Source organism: Euprymna scolopes, chromosome 42 (genome assembly GCF_053919585.1).
Source record: "Euprymna scolopes isolate OS-2025 chromosome 42, ASM5391958v1, whole genome shotgun sequence".
Taxonomy (NCBI): Eukaryota; Metazoa; Mollusca; class Cephalopoda; order Sepiida; family Sepiolidae; genus Euprymna; species Euprymna scolopes.
The window spans coordinates 22,327,162-22,352,678 of NC_136523.1; the positions used below are offsets into that span (position 1 = coordinate 22,327,162).

A 25,517-nucleotide genomic window follows, 5' to 3' on the forward strand; every position below is an offset into this window, starting at 1 on the left:
CTACGAGTTAATAACGAAGGTCGCCTGTCTATTTAATTTGCTTGACTTAAAAAAGATAAATATTCAACAGTTTTCGCTTGCCGCATGTAGATTAGCAATCAGCTTTGATCAATGTGGAAATTTTCCTTATATCAGACAATTGCTATTCCATTTGGACAATCCCATTTTATAGGGAGCTGATTCCCCCCCTCCCCAACAGCTTGGGAAAATAAAAATTAAAAAAAGCGTTCCAGCAATAAATGAAATACTATCCCGCAGTCAAAGTTGACCTCATTAAGTCATTCTAAGCCAATTCTAAATAGTTAAATAAATTCAAACGTGTTTCCATTAGTATTTCGGTGGCCGAATGGTTAACGTCGCAAGTTTTTTTTTCACACTTTAATTTCTAACTTTGCCTCAGGGGTTCGGGTTCGATCCTCATACTTACCTACCAAAATTTTTTTTTTAATTATTTAAACCCCCCCGCCCCTCCGGAGTTTTGATTTACTCAAAACCACACACACCTTCAAACACTCGGGCAACCCCCGCTAGTCTATATATATAAAAGCGAAAATGTGTGTATGTGTGTTTGTATGTATATGTGTTTGTATGTCTCGCAAAAGCTTTTGACACGGGTCACGGATTTTCACAAGATCAGTATCATTTTAAACTTCCAACCTTTGCCTAACAAATATCGAAAAATTGGCCAAAAACATTAATTCCTTCACTCTAAAATCATCAGTTTTCTACAGGGAGGAGTCATCAAAAAACCGTCCTCTCATGAGAAGTTTGCTTCTACGCATGCGTCATACGACGTCGGAACACGATTTATTTTAAATAAAAAAAAAAAAAAAAAAAAAAAAAAATTTCGTCGACGTCGTCTTAGCTCAGTTGCTTAGAGCATGGCCTTATTATCTAAAGGTTTTGGGTTTGAATCGTGGTGTGAGATGTCTGTTTTTTGTTTTTTTTTCGCTTTTTTAAATTTTAATATTGAAACAGGGTTATTTAAGCCATTTTTTACATTTGGGGGGGGGGGTATTTTTTAGATTTTTTTTTCCCATTTAACATTGTTCGTTTGCTTTACGTTAGTTTTTTTTGTTTTTAAATATTTACTTCGCTTATTCTTATGTTTTGATTAACACCCCCCACTCCCACCAGAGCACAAACACCTGGGCAACGCCGGATATCCCCCCACTAGTATATATGTAAAAGGCAAAATGTGTGTGTTTCTATGTCTCGCAAAAACTTTTGACAGAGGCAATGAATTTTCGCCAGATCAGTATCATTTTGAAGCTCGAACCTTTGAACAAATATCGAAAAATTGGCTAAAAATCAGACGCTTTTTACAGGGGGGGGGGGTAGCAAAAAATCGTTCGTCCATGACAAGATAACGATATACGCATGCGCCAATGATGCGTTCATTAAATTAATTTAAATATTATAAAAAAACCAATCCAATTTCAGCAACGCTTTCTTAGCTCAGTTGGTTAAAGAGCAGCGTCATTATCTAAAGGTTGTGAGCTCGAATCGTGGAAGATATCTTTTTTTTTCGATTTTTAAGCTTTTAATATTGAAACGGGGTTATATTCCCCACCCCACCCCAGAACATCTTCCACTTCACGTACGCCAATGTTTTTTAAAAGATGGAATCACCCGATCAAAGACAAGATGCAAGATTCAGAGTTTTATGATTATATAGATTTGCACAGACATCCTGTTGCTCAACTCCCTACTTAGAGTGTTTGAGGTATAAGAATAAAAAGAAAACGATTTCTTTTATTAAAAGAAAACAAAATATAAACATGAGAATTTCCAGAAAAGCTCAAGATTTCAAAACTCCTCAATCATGAGTTTTTGAATAATATTTAATAGCGCGTACAATTTCGAATATTTAATAAACACAATTTTGACTTTTTCATTAAAAATTCGGCACAAACTTTTCCGACAAATTTAATATAAATTTTTTTTCAAAAAGCGTCAATTTCAACACATAAGAATTCATTTAAGACCGAGTAAAAATTTTTGCACTTTAAATCAGGAATATTTTTTTATATTTTATTCATTTGCGGACTATTATCCTCGTCTTTATAGTTGTTGAGTAAAGATGAGGATAATATTTAGCAAATAAAATATACAAATTACTCATCTCAAAAAATACCAATAATAAAATAACTCCCTGCTCAACTCTCTTTTTAGACTGTCTTCGTATGTATGGTCTCAAATTCACAGTAGCCCCTTATGTCTTGGTTACAATGTACCATGTTTGAATTGAATACGAATAAACGATTCAAAATAAATTAAACAACAAACAACATAGTCGGCGAGGTAGAAAAATCAATTTTACCCTTTTATAAACAACAGTAAATAAGTAAATTCTTTTTATATTAATATAAAAAAATATGCGGTCTCGTTTATGAACATAAACGCTTTAAAATAAGTGAAAACACTAAGAACTTAGCCAGTTAGGTAGAAAACGGACACTTAGAAAATCGATTTTATTCAAAAAACATTAAACAAGTAAAAATATTTTTAAATATTATGGGGGGCTATAGTCTATTTTAAACAATATCTCCTTCAAGAACGATCATGAACACATTTAAGCAAGATGAGCAGAAATCTCTTCAAAGCTCTTTCAGCTATCATCTCTGAAATGTTGAAATTAAAGTTTTAAACTGCCGAATATCGTCTCATGCAAAAAAAAAAAAAAAAAAAAAAAAATCCGTTTTCTCCCACTGACACGAATTTACCACAAAAAAAGTTACATGTGAATTGACTATATGAAAAAAAAAAAAAAAAGTTCCCCCCCCCCACTTACACGTGAATTGGCCACATGGAGAAAAAAAATCCATCGTTCAGCAGATGGTCAAGATGCAGACGTTACCATTCCGAGGGTAGAATTATACGCACGCACATACACACACGAATACACAGCAACTGACATCTGCAAAATATGTCGTAATTTGTGTTTTTTATACTTTGTTTTACATCATCCTTTCATACTTATGAACCTTTGCGAGTCACTCCTCTTCGTAACTGCCAATGTGAAAGAGGACGACATGGCCAGAAGAAAAGACTAAGGAGAAGACCACATCACACAACGTTAGGGGGTCGGCGATAGTTGTTGAGCAGGGTAGCACGTTATTGAAAAGTTGCAAGCATAATCAGTTTCCTCAACACCACAAAAAAAAAAAAAAAAAAAAAAAAATTAGATTGTCCGACCAGATGTTCATTTTCACAAATGACAGATTATGATAAAAATTAACATTTTTTTCTCTACTTTAAAATTCAAGTTCTGTTTAGCTAGTCTTTGACCTTGAAGTGGTATTTATTTTTTAGCTCGTTACATTAAGTGGCTTCATGCCTTGTCTGGAGCGATTTCCATTAAAAAAAAAAAAAAAAAAAAAAAAAAAAAAAAGTGTTCATATTGGAATCACTTTTCTCTTGTTCAAGAGTCAAATTTTTTTCTGATATCATGCAAGTTCACTATCACTAAGTCCCGGGACGCAAAGTAATTCAAAGTGTAGTGTCTGTTCCGGCAGACGCTGCAATCAAAGTTATATGTGGGGGCAACTCCACATATAAGACCATTGCTCTTGAGCAATCAGTTTTGGTCAATGTAGGGGAAACCCTTCATACCAATTGTCACTATCCAGTTCCCGAGAGGGGACTGGTCCCCCTCCCTTAACGCCATGTTTAAAAAAAAAAAAAAAAAAAAAAAAAAAAAAAAAACGGCCTTGTGCCTAATCTGCTCAGTGAGGAAACAAATACAAAGCTCATTATCCAGTTTTCAATGGTCTCCAGATTTGCCCCATATGGTCTTGTCTAATCATTTTCTTCCCAATTTCCCTTGGCCGACCAATATTCTTGCAATTCAAAACATCAAGGCTTCTACAAATTATCGTTCATAGTCATACCAACATAACTGATTCACATAAAGATAATCACTACGCACAAAAAAAAAAAAAAAAAAAAAAAAAAAAAAAAAAAAAAAAAAAAAAAAAAAAAAAAAAAAACTTATAATTATTCAAAAAGTTGTCTGACCAGATGGTCATTTTCACAAACGATACAGATTAAGATAAAAAGATTTTTTCACCTTTAAAAGTTTTGCTATTATGTACGTGTCCATATCTCATTCACTTTTCTTTCTAATGAGCCACTGCTCATAAAGGCCCAAAAGCTACTAGAGCACAAGAGTAAATGGTTTGTTTCAAGTAGATGGCGAACTAAACACCTTGAGGATTACAGATAACTAGATGTTTTAACCAGTTAAAAACGGGCAAAACTTATAAACTGTTGACTTAGGACGAATACTTTAAACTAAATTGATAGTTTAATTTGAATAAAATAAATTACCCATCTAGTGCGCTTGCAAGCCAAATCACAACGTAGTATTGGGAAAATATACAAATATTTTACTTGTTTGAAATTTATCACAAATATATTTCAGAGGTATACTCCATCTTCAGCGTGTTGTTTTGCATTGCCTACGCACAGTTCAAACATTTCAAAATACAATCGCTAGATACAACGCGTAGCTCTTTACAAACAGACTTCTTTCTCCAACATGGCAAGGAAGAAAAGGAAAAAAAAAAAGAAACAAAACATACTGAAGATGGAGTATACCTCCGAAATATATTGTGATAAATTTCAAACAAGTAAAATATTTGATTTTCTAATATTACATTATGATTTAGCTTTCAAGCGCATTTTTTTTTTTTTTTTTTTTACACAGTGATCACCACTTATCAAGGCCCGGAAGCCACTCAGGGATAAGGGTTATTGCAAGTACATTACGTTAGTGTGGAGATTTGATGAAGTGTTTATTTAAGGGGGCGGTTCATTAGGAATTTGTTAACATTCGACTTGAAGACATCCAAGTTGTAGTCCGGAGGGAAGCAGGCAGACGGAACAGAGTTCCACAGGCGCGCAGTTCTAAGAAAGAAGCTTTGTTCATGGAATCCGTGTTTTGATTTAGGCACAGATATAGAGTGGGGGAAATTTTTCAGTGGATTCAGCTAGACGGGTGTTTTTCGTGAAAGATTGGCGAGGGGGGACCAGGGATTGGAGTTCAGAAGAGCACCTGCCATGAAAATAACGATAAAACAAGGATAGGCTCGCAACGTCTCTTCTGTGGGAGAGGGGTTGCAGCATAGAGAAAAGGGCATCCCCCACTAAACCACGAAGTCTATTTTGTACTCTGTCAAGGCATGATAGGCTGTTTTTGGCAGCTCCTGCCCAGATATGGCAACAGTATTTCATCCTTGGACGTACTTAGCTTTTATATAGATAGAGAATTGCATCAGTAGTGAGATATCTTCGAGCGGTAGAAGGATCCCACCATCTTTCCAGCGACCTTGGCAACAGACTTGATGTACGTGTTCCATTTCAGATCAGGAGTAAAGGTCAAACCCAGAAGCTCATCAAAACACGGGGCCTCACCCAGACGAGAGCCATCCATCACAATTGATGCCAGATGGGGATCAGAGCATTGATGATGTAAGGATAGGAGTTTGGTTTTGGATGCATTAAAGGTAACCAGCCACATCTTCCCCCACTAAACCACGCGCTCGAGGTCAGAGGAGAGAGAATCAGAGAGAACTTTGTCATTTACAGCCTTTGATGTGTTGCCGTAGATGGTCGTGTCATCAGCATAGATGTCAACGAATGATTTAAGTATGTGTTTAGGGAGGTCATTGATGTAGATCAGGAAGAGAGTTGGGCCCAGGATTGATGCATATTTTATTTTATTCAAAAACAACGTTTTTATATGAACTCTCATCCTTGACATGATAGTTTAATAGTTATTTGCATTAATACTTATCCGTTAATCCTAACTGTGCATCAAACGATATGTTGCGGAAACGGCCACTAATTAATATAGGCGGGTGAGTGAGATATATAAAGGTATTAATCATCAATACCGGAAGAGTCTGCAACGACTGCTAAATAGGCAAGATGCCTATGTTGCCTCCAGTAAGACATGCAACACGCCACCTGCCGGAATATATCCAACTGAAGTATATCTGAAGACATGTAAATATGTATATAACTTTTCTTCCTAATATATTATTGTATACCTTGACTTTCCGTGTTCTTAATTATTTGTGCAGACAACACGATACTGTAATGCTTAGTTTGCTGCGCCTTATTAAAGCAAAGGTCTATACAAATTTTCAGCAAGATTGGTCCAGTAGTTTCCGAGAAAAAGTGGAACAGACAGACAAACTAAGAGAAATATAATATATATATCAAATGAAATACTTTCAAACAAAAACTTGAGAATCTTCATGGAATTTTCAACGGAACCCTTTACAGTAGAACCCCAGGATACGTTTTTTTTTTCAGATTATGATGTGGAAGATGATGTTTTTTCCGGCTCCTGGCTACCATATTTGCCCCACTTTACAATGTTATTTGTAATGTTATTTGATTATATACATGAGTATTATATACTGTACTGTATTTTGTTACTAATTTTTAATGCCGTACCCCAGGGTTCTATTTCATTCACGGGGATAGCATGCTCTTGTTATATCAGAATTATACCCATATATTTTTTCTAATGAGTGACTGCTCAAGGCCCAAAGGCTACTAGAGGACAAGAGCCGATAGTTTTTTTGGTGAAAGACAAGACAAACACCTCAAGGAATTCTTTTGTTTTTTTTTTTTATCAAAATTGCTTCAGACAAGGCATGAAGCCACTAGATGTAAGGAGCTAAAAGGAAATACTATTTCAAGATCAAAAACTAGCCAAAAGGACTAAAGGAAAAAATAAGGGAAGCTAGAGTTTTGGAATGTAATCTCAGTCCTACTTTTTATTTATTTATTTTTTTTTTTTTTTGCATTCGTGACTTCCGTCTCGGGTGACTACGATAACTGGTTCCGATTCGTTTGCATTCTTCCTGAAGTTTTTCACAATTATGTCGATGCCCATATCTCATTTACTTTTCTTTCTAACAAGTCAACACTAGAACAAGAGTCGCTGGTTTTGTCAGGTGAACAGCAAGACAAATACCTCGGTCCATGATATTTACATTGAGGCGGGTCAAGTGCTACGAGTTTCGAGTACATCATATTAAAGTATTTGTAAAACTAAGCATAAGATGCAACAGATCGACTTTGGAATTTGAGTTTTTATTCATTTTAAACTTCGACTGGCTTTGCAAACTCACTTTCAAAAGGTTGCCATCTATAAATATAAAATCAAAAATGTATGTATGTATGTGTGTTCGCTTTTTATGTGTCTATAAAAGGCTTCTTTCAGAGGAGCGGTCGCTCGCTTCACAACTTTTTCAAACTTTTTATATCACATAGAAATCGTAATATCTCACAGTTAACAACGAAGCTCGTCTGTCTATTTAATTTGCTCAATTTCGGGAAGATAAATATTCAATATTTGTCGCTCGCCGCATGTGGGTTAGTCTTTTTCCTATAACATCTTGGGGGGGGGAGCGTTCAGCAGTAAATGAAATCCTGCAGTCAAACTTGACCTCATTAAAACGAGCACCTGCTAAATCCAAGTAATTAAATAAATTCAAACGTGTTTCCGTAAGCATGTCGTGGTGGGGCAATGGTTAACGTCGCATATTTTTTTTTTTTACACTTTAATTTACAACTTTGCCTCAACGGTTCGGGTTCGATCCTCATACTTTTTTTTTTAACCCCCCCCCAAAAAAACACCCGGGCAATGCCGGGTACTCCTCGCTAGTAACTAATAATACTGAAAGCTTTTCATTCAAACTCCTCAGTTTAACATTCAGAAGCAACCTCACTCATTTTGCAACGTAGTTGTTAATATGTTAACACTCGTGAAACAGACATTTATTTACAGGTACTTCCAGAACAAATCTTGCTTTTTTTTTTGTTCAAAAAGTCCTCTCACGGTCCAATGTGTTTAACAAGACTGCAGTGTCAGAACACCTGATACTCTGTCTTTGTCCAGCCATGTTTGGGACACATCTTTCTCCGTTGCTCTCAGGCCATGTGTGCAACACGCCTCAACTCCGCTACGGCTCAAACACGCGTGTTCTTTTTGTGTCTGCTGTCACATTACGCAGCCGACTCGATCATTTACATATGGTTGCTGCTGCTGCTAACCCAGTGTAACATTTAAAATGCTGTAATAAATAATACGTTACCTGAAAGCTCTTCGTTCAAACTCCTCAGCTTACAAATTACAGGAAACATGAATTGGAACAAATACATTAGAGATAGTGCCAAGGCTGCTGCAAAGAAGGTGGGCATCCTCTGTGTTTACACCTGAGGGTATCCTATACCTCTATAAGGCTACCATTTGTCCATGCCTGAAGTATTACTGGTGCATCCACCCCTAGTCCTTCGCTCTTAGATTCTAAGTTAGACAGTGTCTAGAAAAAAAAAAAAAAAACTCCAACTTAATAGATCCCACACTATCAACCGAACACCAACATCTGTCCCATCACCGCCATATTACATCCCTGTGTCTGTTTTATAAGTATTTTAATGGAATGTGCTCTGACTTGTACCAACAAATACCTACAACTAATTTGATAAGCTGCAAAATCCTACCCCTTCAGTGTAGAAATCCCTAGATGCCAGAAAGCCTTCTACTCAAATAGTTTCTTCCCCCTACCTCCGAACTGCTAGATTTTGGAATCCCCGCCTCCCGGGTTTCTTACTAATGACATGCAGAAGTTCAAAATGTAGTGTGAACAGACATCTCGCTGCTCACCTCCCTAAATAGTGTCCCTGTAGATTTAGTCCCAAATAGTAGCCCCCTTACATCCAAGTGGCACTGTGCCTTGTTTGGAGTATATAAAAAAAACCTTTAAATTAAAAACAAGCCAACAAGAAATGTTATATGGATAGATTCCAACTCAAATAACAATTTTTCCCCCTTTGTCGGAAAGGATAGTCCATGGAATGCAAGGATTTAAAAAAAAAAAAAAAAAAAAAAAAAAAAAAAAAAAAAGGAGGGGGGAGACAACTTATGAGGTTGCTAAAGAAAAAGTAAATAAATACGATAAACTAAAGATGCAGTTTAACCAAAGTTCAACGGATAGCCCAACGGATCAGTTTTTTTTAGCATATTTAGCAGAGTACAAAATAGACTTCGTGGCTTAGTGGGGGATGCCCTTTTCTCTACCCTGCAACCTCTCTCCCACAGAAGAGACGTTGCGAGCCTATCCTTGTTTTATCGTTATTTCCATGGCAGGTGCTCGTCTGAACTCCAATCTCTGGTTCCCCTCGCCAATCTTTCACGAAAAACACCAGTCTAGCTGAATCCGCTGTGAAAAATTTCCCCCACTATATCTGTGCCTAAATCAAAACGCGGATTCCATGAACAAAGCTTCTTTCTTAGAACTGCACACCTGTGGAACTGTTCCGTCTGCCTGCTTCCCACCGGACTATAACTTGGATGTCTTCAAGTCCAACGTTAACAAATTCCTAATGAACTGCCCCCTTAAGTAAACACTTCATCAAATCTCCACACTAACGTAATGTACTTGCAATAACCCTTATCCCTGAGTGGCTTCCGGGCTTTGATAAGTGGTGATCACTGCAAAAAAAAAAAAAAAAAAAAAAAAAATTAAAAAAATTAACTAGTGTGTTTACCAAAGCCGAAACCCACCATCACCACCTACCCACAGGATTTTTATCTTTTTTTTTTTTTTTTTTTTTTTTTTAAAACAACAGCTGCAGTAACTAAAAAAAAAAAAAAAAAACACTATCAGTTCCCACTTGCCTCTAAAAAAAAAATTAAAAAATATATAACTCCGCTGTAAATATGAAAAGTACACAGAATTAATTTTCCCATGACCCCAAATCTGCCAGGCACTCCACATGGGCTTGGGGGAAGAGGGTCCCTAAAAAGAGCTCTACACCCCCCCCCCCAAGACCATAACATTTCTGACATCTGTAATGAATTACCAAAACTTTCTCTCCTTCTGTAATTCCTTCTTGGAAGGGACATTCCAAAAAATCGTGTCGTGGGGGGGGGGGGTAATTCTTCTACAGAAATGGTGAGAAACTTGGAAGAACATTCCTTGACTGACTGGTTGCCCTCACTTACCCCCCCTCCACATTTTACGAGAGACAATGGACAGTCTCTGCAGAAAGAAGACCAACATATTAGTCTTGGAGATGACTACAGAAATCATATATAAAAGAAGTATGCAAGGTGATAACGTACTTGCAAACATGAAATTGCCTTAGCTTATTACTCTGCAGATAATTTTTTTTTTTTTACACACACAGTGATTACCACTTATCAAGGCCCGGAAGCCACTCAGGGATAACGGTTATTGCAAGTACATTACGTTAGTGTGGAGATTTGATGAAGTGTTTACTTAAGGGGCGGTTCATTAGAAATTTGTTAACGTTGGACTTGAAGACATCCAGATGAGACGTTAACACATTTAACCTATTCAGCCATGTCCGAACGATGGTAATGCAAAGCCACCTGAGCTAGTCAGTGTCTACTCAGCAGACGAGACCAATTTTTTTTTTTTTTTTTTTTTTGTTACTTTTCAACCTTTAGCAAGGTATATTGCCACTTGAAATGTAAGGAGCTACTATTATGAGATAGTGTTTTTTTGTTTGTTTTTCTCCAAAAGAGCCACCACTTATCAAGGCCCGGGGGGGGGGGCTACTCGAGATTAAGGGTTAATGAGTGTGCAGTAGTCAATGGGAAAATGTTGTGGTGATCGTTAGTAGTGGGAATTGGGTAAATTGGATTACTTAAAAGGGACAGCTCATTGAGAACTTGTTTACGTTAAACTTGAAGACAAACATATTGTAGTCAGCTGGAAAGCAGGCAAACGGAACAGAGTTCCACAAGTGTCCAGTTCTAAGAAGGAAGCTTTGTTCATGGAATCTACATTTAGGTTTAGGCACAGATAAAGAGTGTGGGGGAAATTATTGTTAGTAGTTTTAACTAGCCGAGTGTTTTTCGCAAACGTTCCAACCTTCCAGAGGTCGAAACCGGACATATTCTTTCTAAGCGAAACTGAAATAGGGCCGACCACTTCCCTAGAGGAGTTCATAATTAACGGATACTCTAACTTAACATCTAAATCTGACCCCCAAGGGCATGGAATAAATCAAAATGTAGATTCCATGAACAAAGCTTCTTTCTTAGAACTGCACGCCTGTGGAACTGTTCCGTCTGCTTGCTTCCCACCTGACTACAACCTGGATGTCTTCAAGTCCAACGTAAACAAATTCCTGATGAACCACCCCCTTAAGTAGACATTTTTATTAAACCCCCACACTAACGTACTGTACATGCAATAACCCTTATACCCGAGTGGCTTCCGGGCCTTGATAAGTGGTGATCACCTTGTAAAAAAACTCAGGCCATGGGGAGGGACCATAGATTGCCATGAAAATAACGATAAAGTAGAGACAAGCTCACAACGTCTCTTCTGTGGGAAAGAAGTTGCAGAGAAGACAAAAGGGAATCTCCCACTAGGCTACAACAAAGTTTTTCGAACAGTCAAAGCAGGATAAGCCGCTTCTAGCAGCTCCTGCCCAGACGTGGCAACAGTACTCCATCCTTGGACATACTTGGCTCTTATACAGGTAGAGAATTGCGTCAGCAGTGTAACAGGACTGTGGGGAGTTGAGCAGCAAGATATCTATTCCCATTACATTTTAACTTCTCCAGCTTAGTACAGTTAAGGAAGCAGGAAACAGAGAGGGAATTCGAATGTCTAGCAGTCCGATGGAAGAAACTAGACAAGTACAAGGCTTTCTGGCACGTAGTAACCTCAATAGTAAAGGGGAAGGGGATGCTTGTCAGGTTAATTGGAAGTATGTGTGTCAAGGGGACACAAATGCTATGAGTTCATCAGAGCACATTCCATTAAAGTAATTTAAAAACAGGCACAGCGATATGACATTAGGGTGATGGGACAGGGGTTGGAGCTTGGTTGATAGTGCGGGACCTATTAGATTTGAGACTTCTTTTTTTTTTTTAACCTGTCTAAGAGTGAGAGACTAGTGGTAGATGCACCAGTCCAGATATGCCAACAAATACTCCATGCATGAATGCTTTGTAAAGATATAGGATGCTCTGATGCAAGTAATTTTCTAGCACGGTAGAGGGAGAATGCCTTCTTTGCAGTAGCCTTGGTGATGTCCTCAATGTACTTGTTTAAATTCATGTTGCCTGCGAATGTTAGGCCGAGGAGTTTGAAAGAAGTAGGGTGTTATTTGTCATGGCAATCGGTGGTCGAGGTTTTTTTTTTTTTCTTTTGCAGCTGTTAAATGGTTGGCTGGTTGTTTTACGGCATATCAACCCTTTTTAAGGTCATTTAATGCCGAATCCAGTGATTTTGAAAAGTTTTTAATAGAATATATTTTTGTTTTTCAAGTCAGTTTCTATTTAACCCATAGTTGTGACCCAAACAGGTACTACCACTCCGGGTCAGAGTGGACCTGGGAGCAATGGCAATTAAAGGGGGGCTTCACACTTCCCAAAGCCCGCAGGCTGGGGCCTCACCATCGGATATAGCTTAAGGTCATATCCAGTACCGTAGCTGTTAAAAGGAAAGAAGCTTAGTCTTAGTAGCATTAAATGTTACCATCGATTTGCAGAAAGTCATTTTCTATGGTTTCTTGTCTGCCCTTATTTTATGTCCGGATTTCAAGATACTAATTTTAACTTCCATATAGCAGTGCGTGTTAGGTAGTAGGTCGAAACAAAGAAGTATTTGTAAGTTATTAATCTGTCTGTCAACCTATCTTTTATCTATATGTGTATTATCGATATATCTCTCGCTCTAGTTATCTATATTTCTGTATCTATCCATCTCAATCCATCTATCTAACGGGTGAGATAAACAAGAGATGAATATGAAGAATGTTGATGAAAAGCTGTCAAAATATGACAAAACCGTATCATAGACAAGTTTATTGGAAGCATCTGGAGTTACGTAGATCAGCTTAGATGGACATAGGAGTTGGAGCTTGGACGTTGAGCAGAGCTGACAGTTTAACAGGTCGTCCCCCCTTCACCGGGGAGGGGACTGACAGGTCTTAGAATGGAGACCTAGAAGTAAACCATGCAAGCAAAGATATTCATTTTCCATTCTTCTGCGATAGACACCTGGAAAGTGAATAAAAACTATATAAAACCAACCAGAATTCTTGGAAGTGAATGAATATTCGTCCAAACAGGTTCCAGCCTCCTCTCCAAGATGAATTCCAGATGGACAAGATCAACGACGCATAAAGTTAAGGTATGTCCAAAATACATGTATCGCATACACATACATGAACAATTAGATATGGATATATCATAAATAGACAGCAACAATAATTCTAGGGTTCAAAATACATGTATCACACACACACACACACACAAACATTTAGACCAGTGGTCCTCAACCTTTTTTTACTCATGGACCCCTTTTCCCTTCTGTTTATCTTGGTGGACCCCTTCATAACTATTGGTCATAAGACAATCTCCTATTTTTCACTAATATAAATTTTGAGGTTTTAATATTCAAAGAAATATTATATAATTAAGCTTTATTTTTAAATGAAAACTAATTTAATGCAAATAAAGTATTCTACCACAACTATAATAATTATGATAAGTAATAATCTAAATAAGATAATAATTCTTTACCAGAAATATTACATGGACTCATTCAAATTTGAATCCATGGTGTTGTTCAGGATTGTGTGGTGTCGAATCATCAGGTGTTTGGGTTCGAATCCACAATATTGTTCAGGATTGTGTCTAGTTGCATGGATGAAATTGCATACAACATGTCGACAAGATGCTGCTAAAACAACTAAGCCATAATTTATCTTGGGGGAGGGGGATGACAAGAAATTAAAAGTCGAGATGGAGAGATCATAAAAAATGTTTTGCTGAAATTCCAGGCGACTTTAATCCTTTATAACCTGGTTGAACTAATTCGTTAAGTTGTAAATAAATGAATATAACAGCATAAATAAAGTGAGAATCCATTCAAACACGCCTGCTTTGTACGTATCTGTCTAGTACCCCATGTGACAAGCATTCACGGAAGCGCTCAAAAATTGTATGCCAAGGTCTAAGTCGGCCTACCTATAGCGAAAAAGAGTTCGTCCAAAGGCTATAAAAAGCCGATAACGGTTATTCGCCAAGTAACTCCCAAAGCTGCCTTGGGAACGTGTCATGTAGAGTTATTGCATTTAAGATCGTACCAAATTGTCAGGTGTTCAAATTCGAATCAATGGTGTTGTTCAGGATTGCGTTGTGTCAAATAATCAGAGTGTTTGGATTCGAATCCACAGTGTTGTTCAGGATTGTATCTAGTTGCATGGATGAAATTGCATGATATTTTGTTGTTCTCTTTCCTCGTGAAACAACATCTTATTTTTTATTGAAATACACTTATTTCCAGTCTGAAGTCAATCATAGTATCATTACTAGGGCTATGACAACAGTATATTCTTTTCATTGTTTTGACTCTAGTATATATCCGACAGACACGATCAACCAAGAACCACATCACTCTACATAAAAATAACTATAAGATATCAATGGATATATACAAGAGAATAAAAACAAGGAGAAGAATATGCTGTGGTCATAGCCCTAATTATTACCCTTTAAACTAACTAAAATTAATTTTTTTTTTTTTAAATCATCTACATCAGGGTTCCCAAACGTCAGGACACCATGGAGACCTTAAGTAGGGCAAAGGTGTTTGTTTTTTGTTAAAGGAAAACAAGATAATTTCTAAAATAAATATGAAAAACATTAATTTCAAATTTTCACAGTAACTAATGATTTTTGGGTTCCTTCAATTTTGTTTTTTTTTATTAATAAAAAAAAAAAAAAAATTGTTACAATTGTTTTTTTTTTTTTATTTACTTTTTATGAACCATCCTGAAACTCTTTACACCTGTAATGGTATATCATATCTATTTCCAGTAGAAAAAAAAAAAGAAAAAAATTAAATGTCTTCAGCTATTTAATTTTTCCATATAAAACATTTGATCCTCTTTAAGAAAGGGCTTCTGTAGCCTCCCTGGGAAAGCCTGACGTACATTATAATTCAGGTCATAAAGGGTTCAATTGTCAGCCTCTTTAGAGTGGGGCTGGGGGAGCAAGGAATCACAAAACAAAAATATGAGATGACTGCTCTAAAAAAATAAAAAAATAAATAAAAATTCCATCAATCTGAAAGTGGGAAACGGGCATTCTTCCTTCTAGGTCATCTTGATATATGATACTAAGAGAAGAAAAACAAAACCTTGATCTACATCCTAATTGTCAGCCTCTTTAGACCAGGCTTGAAAAAGGGGGGGGGTTATCACAAGACAAATATGAGACTAGCATGGGTGCCCGGCGTTGCCCGGGTGTTTGGAGATGTATGCTGAGCAAAAAAAAAAAAAAAAAAAAAAAGGTAATTTTTTTTTTAAACTTTGACCCCTATTATAGCCCCTTAAAATTTATTGTTTTGGGCTCAAATCGAGTTATTAAGTTAGAGCAATGAACAAAGAAACCTATATCTAAAATTTCAAGTGTTTAGACCCCAAATTGTCGGAGGAGTTTGGTAGAGTTCTCAAAGGTCAAATTGTTGAACTTTGACCCCTTAATAGCCAAATTTCTGGCCGAAAACTGATCACATCGATTTCCCTAAATCTCAGTACCCTGTATATCAAATTTCGAGTCTGTAGACTGAAAATTAACAGAGTTATTGTGAAGGAAAATGTACACAGACACGTTCACTTTTATAGATATATAGGTTGCTGCTTTAAAAAAAACTAGCCTGGGTGCCTGGCATTGCCCGGAAGGGGCATGTTGAGAAAAAAAAAAAAAAGGTAGTAGGCAGGCTCAAACTGGTACTGCGAAGGATTAGTTGGTTGTTTGTTTTACGGCATATCAACCCTTTTGGGTTATTTAATGCCAAATCCAATCATTTTGAAGAACAATTTTTTAATAGAGTATATTTGTTTTTTAAGTCGGTTTCTATTTAACCCATAGTTGGGACCCTAACAGGTACTACCACTCTGAATCAGAGTGGACCTGGAAGCAATGGCAATTAAAGGGCGGCTCCACACTCCCCAAAGCCCACAAGCTGGGGTCTCACCATCGGATATAGTTTAGGGTCATATCCAGGACCGGTACTGCGAAGGAGGAAAAGAATGTGAAAAAAAAATTGAAGTCTTTGTTGTTGTGGCCATCACAAAATTAAGGCTAATCAATCGAAAATATCTGAAGAAAGCGACCCCTCCTTGTAGAAAACAGCCCCGTTGAGGGTGAAGAAATTAATGTTTTTAGCCAATTTTTCAATATTTGTCGTCCAAAAGTTTGACGTTTAAAACGATACCAATTTTGTCACGTTCCGACGTATCCGTCAAAAGTTTTAGGCAGACATACAAATATACATTTAAATAGATAGGCGAGATTTATATTATAGACTAGCGGGGGGGGGGTACCCGGCGTTGCCCGGGTGTTTAGAGGTGTGTGTGGTTTTGGATAAATCAAAACTACTAAAATAAAAAAATAAAAAAAACGTTTTGGTAGGTGAGTATGAGGATCGAACCCGAAAGGCAAAGTTGGAAATTAAAGTGTGAGAAAAAAAAAATTGTGCAATATTAGCCACTGGGCCACCGTGACATACTAACGGGAACACGTTTGAATTTATTTATTTAAGTATTAAAAACAGAATTAGTGGCCGCAATAAAAGTTAACTCTACTGCTTTTATTTGACCTCATTAAATCTCATAGAAATCACAGAGTTAACTTTTGCTGCAGGGCAGCGTTTGGATTTGTTTAACCAACTTTAACTGGCTTTTCCCCCCCAAGATGTTGGAGAGGGGGAAACCAGCTCCCCATTGTCCATATTGATTAGAAATTGTCTGATAGGAGAGGAATTTGTCCCCACATTGATCAAAGCTGATTGCTTCTGGACGTTTCCCGGCGCGATGCCGAGAACATTGTTAAATTTGAATTAGTTTCGCTTTTTATAATAAAAAGCCCAATCAACATGCGAGAAGCCAAAATAGCAATAATTTTGTAAAAGTCGATGTAAATAAATCTAGACGGGACGCGCTTTCCCAAATCCTAGATATTATCAAAGGCCTATATAAACACTTCTAAGCGATCGTTACTCCCCACCCCCCCGGGAGCGTGTGCGAGAAAAGACTTTGCAAGACATACACGAAATGGTCACACACATTTTGCCTTATATATATATATATATACATAAATAAAAATTGGGCGATAGAAACTGTCAGATTTCAGAATGTTCTTTCCTCCAAAATTACAGAAAATGGTTTCCATAGAAAGTAAAAATTCTTAATTTGCATAAACATATGTGGCACAATGGATAAAAGTGCTAAGTGACATCGGGAGGCAGGCAATGCTAAGAACACCGCACGGATTCTAAAGTTTAACACAATGTACTTTAAGAAAGTAAGTTACATCAGGAATTTCAAACACGTGGCCCATGGACCACATGCGGCCTGCACAAATGATCTTCCTTTTCCTCTCAACTCATTAGCAGGGGTTTCGTACGTTATGGCATAGTAGAAGTAGGAGATCATTTGCAGTCAAGTCTGATCCCTAAATGTTTTTGTTTTATGGGTACGCCAAAATCCAAAGACAAAGAATCAAGTATGATAACCATTACACCAGCTTGCGACGCTTTAAAAAGCGTTTTCAAGCCTACTTATTCTTCACATGAGCTGTCATGTGAACAATTCGCACATGCAGTCGTGAAACAATTGACAAAAAGATACAAATCTGATACCCCCTCCCGTACCAATTTTTAAATTTTGACCCCTTAGCAGCCCTTCCCCCCCCCCAGATGAAAACCAATTAAATTTTCCACATGTCTGAATACCCTATATACCAAATTTCAAGTCTGTAGATGACAAATTCGTTGAGTATACAGGTGGAGAGTCGTCTTCACACACGTTCTCACTTTTACAGTGAAATAGTTGAAACTAGATAGTCCATCCAAGAAAGGCTAAAATTAATTCCTAAACAGAACGTGCTCCACTGCACTTGTGCACAGTCAGCATAAATACCCCTGATTAACCAGGTCAGCAGCAAAATTCCACCCCTTCACTGAAGAGGTCCCAAGATGCCAGAAAGCTTTCTGCTCTAATAGTTTGTGAACCGCTTTACCCCCGACTGTACCAACGTGCAGAAAATCAAACGTAATGTGAACAAACATCTCCCTGCACAACTCCACACTTAGGATATAAATCAGTTGGAGAAAAAAAAAAAAAAAAAAAAAAAAAAAAAATTAAAAGAATTGTTTTTTAAAGTTTAGGACCACTTATACCTTGTTACGAAGATTAAAAGGTCAATTTTTTTACGATGTGCACAAGCATATTATAATCATCCAAACCTCCCCATGTTAAAAATGGTTTCCGGAATGAACACCCCCCCCCACCAACCTCGAAAGTCGTTCTTAACATGGGGTGGTAGGGGCGTTTATAATACGCTGGGGCACGTCGTAAAAATTGACCGATTAAAATCAAGATATAACGATACTGAATCTTATGTCTAGAATCTTTGTCCCAACTTTGATCAAAATCCATTACACGATTTTGATTCTAGAAAATGTCTCCTGTGTGAGTGACGTTATACATATCACAGTACAGTAGTCGGCGACTTGCCTCAGCAAAAAACTGCCTACACAGGTGATTATTCAGAGAAAAGCATTCAGAAGTCAAAAGAGGGGGAGGGGCTAATCAATATTAATCACAAGCATCAGCATCAAGAAGATGAAGATGACGTGGGAGTGAGAGAAGCAGCGGCAGGTGCTCTGGTTACAATTCTTGTAGGCAAAGCAACAGGTGGTTTTATTTTTGTTTTTTTCTTTTTCTGAAAGGGGATGCCGTTTCTAGAAAGATTGGCATCATGAACGAGCAAATAAAAGACAGAGAGGGGGGGGCGATCTAATTCATTTAAAGATTTTAAAAAGGAAATTGGTTAAGTTTTTATACTACCGTTATGTACTTATTACTTGCATCCCTACGAGGACAAAGAGACGAAAAATCGGTGATCTTTTTTCTTCTAGATAGGACATCAGATAAAATTAATCCAATCAAGGATATACACATAGGATACGAGATATATATATATAACACACACGGACTCCAGGATACAGCATTAAAAATTAGTTACAATGCAGTACAGTAACAGAATCAAGTGTTGGCTCAAGGAGGGATTAACCCCTTGATCTCTTAAAACTTACTGAAGTTAAATAAAAAAAAGGGGGGAGGGGAAGTATATAATCAAATAACAAATAACACCGTAAGGCGGGGGCAAATACCATAAGGGGCCAGAAAACATCGTATTCACATCTTAACCTTTAAAAACGTATCCTAGGGCCACCGTACCCCGGCGTTTTACTAATATATATATATATATATATATATATATATATATATATATATATATATATATATATATATATATTCCTTAGAGATATTTTTTTTATTATTTGCCTTTCATTTGGGATGTTGTGAAGGGCGTTGAAGAGACTTCTAGGGATTATCAAAATATATAAAATATTCCAAATCATTTTAGAAATGAGCGTACAAATACTTGTTGCGTTTGAATTCTTCAGATATAAATAACAGTCGGCGACTTGTGCAAAAAAGCAAAAACTGCATACACAAGGCAGAAATAAAAAGCATACAGAAATCAAAAAAGTGGCAGGAGGGGGCTAATCAATATTAATCACAGGCATCAGAATCATGAAGATAAAGATGACGTAGAAATGGGAAAGGCGATGGCAGGTGCTCGGGTTTACAATTCTTGTAGATCAATTAACAGAGTTTTTCTTTTTGTGTGTGCATGGAAAGGGGATGCCGTTTCTAGAAAAAAAAAACAAAAAAAACTGATATCTTGAATGAGGAAAAAAAAAAAAAAAAAAAAAAGCCCGGGGGTGGGGGTACTTTATGAAAAGCGATTCCTTTATGGTTTAAATGGGGAAATTGATTGACTTTTATACTAATTGTTAAATCGCCATTTACTTGCCTCCTACCCACCCCCACCGGGGACAAAGATATAGAAACGGTGAAAAAAAAGATTTTTTTCCTCCTCTTAAAAAAAAAAAAAAAAAAAAAAAAAAAAAAAAAAAAAAAAAAAAAAAAAAAAACCCTAAATCAAGAACAGAGACAGGATACACAATAACTTGGTTGGTTATATTAACGTGTTAAAAGTAAGATTTGATTCTTTGCTCGACTTTTATTGATGATATTGCTAGTGGCACTGAAGAAAGTTTAAATGTAGATCAATTTGCGGAAGGATTTTTCTGACGTTTATGTAATTTTTCTTATAAAAGCTCTACATACGTATTGAGCACTTTTCAAGAGATAATGGCGTTTTACTTTTAAACTTTATAGATGTTTTCTTGGGGGGGGTATGCTTTTTCAGTTATATTTCGCCCCTTTGGCACACACAAAGGGTGATACATATACATAGAAAGAGACATACTACACTTTGGTAATTCCCATGGAAGGGGGGGGGATAAATTTATTAAAAATCCGTTTCAATATGTACTTCCATCCCAATCAATCGACTAGATTTATTTAATATATATATAAGAGAGAGGGGGGGACAAACCCAGTTATGTGTTTATCAACGTTTCGTCTTTACTGCGAGACTTCCTCTGGGTGAATGAAATTAAAACAAAACACCAGTTTGTTCCTTTTTTTTATCTATTTCGTCGGAATCACATTTCCAATAATCTCATATATATATATATATATATATATATATATATATATATATATATAGATATTAGAAATCAAACTAGTCGATCGATTGGGATGGGGGTATATATATATATATATATATATATATATATATATATATAAAATCAATTTTTACCCCAAACAAGGCATGGTGCCACTTTGAGTAGGGAGCTACTATCGGGGACATAATTTGCGGGGGGAGGGGCATTATGAAGGGAGATGAGTAGCAAGATGTTTGTTCACGTTGCACTTGAACTTCTGCATATCAGTACAGTTGGGAAAGCAGAACCAGGAAGAGAGTTCCAAAGAATTGCAGTTTTGGGAAATAAACTATTGGAGTAAAAGGCTTTCTTTACACCTAGGGATCTCTACTGTAAAGGGGTGGGACTTAGTTGCTTGTCGGGGGTAGTCACGGCGAGGAGGTACAAGTGCTTATAGTTCCTCAGAGCATTCACCATTAAAGTATTTGTAAAACAGGCAGAGGGATGCAACATTTTGTCGATACTGTAACGGATCTTCACGATTTCTCTTCAGAAAAAGACACATATACATATATATATAAGAGAGATTTCAGGATTATAGAAAGTGCAAGAAGCATAAGAAAAACGTTTTATTTTTTTTATATTTCAAGTAGTCCTCAGCTCTTTGTAAAAAAAAAAAAAAAAAAAAAAGTGGCGAAACGAGTAAAATTAATTTGTCTCATTTCGCTGCATTTTTTAACAAACAATAAATTTAAAACACTTTCTCTGCTTCCTTACATCGGCAACAACCCTGAAAATACTTCTCCAGAAGCATACGCGGAATAATATAATGTTATATATATATAAGTCACCACCTATCAAGGCCCGGCAGCCACTCGGGGATAAGGGTTATTGCGTGTACAATAATCATTGGGATAGTATCGTAGTAATCGTTAGTACTGGAGATTTGATAAAGTGTCTTCAGGGGGCGGGGGCGGTTCATCAGGAATTTGTTCATGTTGGACTTGAAATAATCTAAGTTGTAGTCAGGTGGGAAACAGGCAGACGGAAGAGAGTTCCACTTCTAAGAAAGAAGCTTTGTTCATGGAATCTACGTTTTGGTACAGTTAAAGAGTGGGGATGCATTGGATGCAACTAATTATATATATATATATATATATATATATATATATATATATATGAGAGAGAGAGAGATAGAGAGAGATTATATATAACTTAACTACTTGGGGCAGTGATTACACATGAATAAATAAACTGCTCATTTAGATAGTGCAATAGTAGAATTGTAAGTATTTTTATTTTAACGAGTAAATGTTTGTGTACGCCCCTCTTAACGTGGTATTTTCAAAGAAATGTGTGTGGCTTCAGGTTCAGAAATGTTGATCTAATAAAAACACTAACAGTGCTCAATAACAAGCAGAGTTATATTTTAGCATACATTTTCATTCATACAAAACATTTCGGCTACATATGTGCATACATGTTTCAGCTATGACTTTACATTGTTGACATTAAATACCCCACACAGATGTGCCATTAATTGTCTCCTCCTCACGAGGACAGTGTTAGACACAAAATCGGTTTTTTAATGTGATGGAAAATATAGGCCCCCCTCCTCTTTCCAAAAAGGTGGGGAGGAGCATTCTGGATTGAGACAAATAGTTGCTTTGGTCTAGAAGGATTTCATTGGTTGTCCACCCTGCAATGAGTGTTTATTCCGAAAGCCATTCTTAACATGGGGAAGTTGAAAAGAAAATACCTTTCGGAATAAAATCCTTCATGACCGAGACAATTAAAATTTGTTCCTACCAAGTGTTCCTTCTTGTTAAAAAACAACCTTGTGTCTAACCCTGCCCTTGTGGGGAGGCAAGTACCTATTTACAATGCCTCCCCACGGGACAGAGTTAGACACCAGGGTCGTTTTTTAACGTGGAGAAAAGGTACAAAAATAAAAATTGTCTCAGTCGTGAAGGATTTCTCCTCCATTGAAAGAGAACGAGAAATGGAAGTGCCGCATCTGAAGAGTGAAGAACAGATACTACATTTTGATCTTGGCCAAAGTAAATAGGCATAACAACTAAAAGAAAATCTTTTAACAAAAATAATGAAAGTGAAATATATATTACATTCAAACATTTGACAATAATATACAAAAAAAAAGAAGCAATTTAAATCAGAAACTACATGAAGCGATCTAATACCTAGCTCTACAATAAGAAAATAGAATCGTGAATTATATTGTCTTACAAAATTCTTGCTTTTAAAGTGGGATACGCAAGTAGATCCGAGAGCGCCTTTGCCTCCGTACACCAAAACTCGTCCTTGTGTGGCCATGTTGACGATTCTTGTTATTCTGAAGAGATTATTTAAAGTTAAAGAGATTTGTAGGCGGCCACCGGAAGTGACGTAATATTCTAATATAACGAGCAGCAGCAGTAATCGTATTTGTTCGGTTTATTCCGTATATAAATATATATTTTTTTTTTTTTTTTTTTTTTGCTTTCAGAATTTTTTTATTTACTTCAAAACTCAAGATTAACTATTATTTTAACAAGCATATATATTTGTACAGAAATGACCCGTTTTTTCGTGGATGTTGCGCCGGCATATACCGGTAGCTTACGTAAATCACCGGAATATGGCGAAACGCTCGACCAATGTTGTGTGTGTAGCTAATGAAACTCTCAGCAGACGACAGTTAATGAATTGGGGGGAAAAAATTAGGGTTTGTTTTACTATACACATAGATTCAAAAAAGTTGTCAAAAAAAAACATATAACAAATAAATGTTATCAAAGGTAAGAGAAGTTACTTTTCTACCTAACTGAGTAAGTTTTTAGTGTTTTTATTGACTGTAAAATGTTTATTCGGTTCGAAAATCATACAGTGTTTACGATATACTTGAAAAAGACAAATAGCAGCAAAGTTTCTGTTGAATACATTAAGTTTGGGAAAATGAGTTAAAACTAATTATTATACAAAATACTGTTAGAAATTCACTCAATATATGTCAGCCTCTGTCATGGAAACATATAGTGGGTGGGTTTCTAACAGTATTTTGCATAATTTTTTAGTTTGAACTCATTTTTTTAAACTTAACGTATTCAACAAAGACCCTGCCACTATTTATCTTTTTCAAGTATATCAATAAACACTGTATCATTTTCAAACTGAATAAACATTTTACATTAAATAAAAACACTAAAAACTTATCCAGTTAGGTAGGAAAGTAACTTATCTTGCCTTTGATAACATTTATTGGTTATATTTGTTTTTTTGACCAATTTTTGAATCTATGTGTATAGTAAAACAAACTGTAAGGGAAAAGAAGTTTAAGTGAAATTAAATTTCTTTGTTCCAAACAAAATAATAAAAAAAAAAGGAATAAAAGAAAATGATTCCTACTTCTGGTTTAAAATGAACAGCATTTATTTTTTAACAAAAACAACAAGATGAATGAGCAAAGGTCCGATCATTGAAAGTTCTTGCAAAGTCATTACGATTAGAATGTTAGATAAAAGTCCTTCGTGGAATTAATAAGATTAGAAGGTAAAAGTCTTGTGTGAAAATAATGTCCTTATTTTAAGGTTGGTGTTTTAACTGGCGAAGTTCGCCTTATTTAAAAGTCTGTGGGGGTCGCCTGGCCTTTTTTTGGGAACTGACTTCCTCCACAAATAATAAAAATAAAAATAAGAAATCTTATGTGCAACACAAACGGAGGTTTATTTCCGGAATAGAAATAACAAATAATAACAAGTTAAAACATAGTTCTCAATATTTCAGAGTTCTTTTTTTTGAGTTCATATGAAAGGTGGAGAGTCTCTTTATTTGTGTTCTTTGAATGTTCAAATATGTAACATAGACAATATTAATGTTCGTCTGTTAAAAGAGAGTATTAATGCGCGGAGCAGTGGAAATGAAATAATTGATGTTTGCACACGTGGTAAGTCCTAATGAGAAAGCGTTGAATGAGTCGGAAGAGTTTAAAGAGACGAAAGAATGCTCGAAAGGCTAAGAGACTAAAGAGATAGATTTTGTGTTTGTGCATGTTTATATTTGGTTTGATTGGCTCCAAACGAGCTCTAGAAAATCAGTTTTAAAATGTGTCCTAGGAGGAATTTCATTGGACGGAAGACATCACATGGGGTGCTTTCAGCTACGTACGCACCTTTGGTATATAAAGGTCACGCTGGAATTTGCGTGGGTGTCATTTTTCATTTTTTTAACGCGCCGAAACAATCAATTTCACTGCGCGCCTAAATTGTATTTAACGATTTTAAATTTGAATATTAAACTGTGCCAACTGGCACAAGTCCCATGAGGAAAGTAATTTGTGAGGAAAGTAATTTGTTGTCATTAATTAGAAAATGTGTGGAATGGGTGCATGTGTGTGCATGAGCGTGATTTTTGACTGCCCGCGTGGCATGTGTAATTATGGTTTTGACGGCTTTGACGGCTTTGACAGTGACGATGTTATGAAAACGAGAGGCATGTTCTCGTGTGACGTCGAAGCTATAAGAAGGAAAAAAGAAGGGAAGAAAGAATGTTTGATGCGTTTTTATACATTTTGGACCGGCTCTAAAACAAGATTGCTACTGCTGATATTTTGGTTTTTGGAAAAGCGTTAAAAAGACAATCTTCTAAACCTTCACATTGGTTGCTTGTGTCACGTGATACTGTCGTCAATTACGTCCATCAGAAATCTGTTCATTTTACTTTTGTTGTTGTGGGAAAAAGTCTGTGAGCGTATTTGAAATTATGCCGTTGCTAGAAGAAATTATTTTTGTGCAAAATGCGCGGGGAAATTGAAATGAATAAATGTTTGTTCATTTGCGTGTGAGCGTGTGTGCG

The 25,517-nt window shown here is 36.4% G+C and overlaps 1 protein-coding gene across 1 annotated transcript in view; it reads right to left on the reverse strand.

The window, feature by feature from the left end:
* Positions 1–23,074, reverse strand: part of LOC145266950 (dihydropteridine reductase-like) — a 52,913-nt gene extending 29,839 nt beyond the window's left edge. The window contains exon 1 of the mRNA XM_080122767.1: positions 22,914–23,074. Within this exon, the coding sequence (XP_079978893.1) occupies positions 22,914–23,000 (87 nt within the window). The 5' untranslated portion in view covers positions 23,001–23,074. The remainder of the gene's footprint in view (positions 1–22,913) is intronic.
* Positions 23,075–25,517: the final 2,443 nt, after the last annotated feature.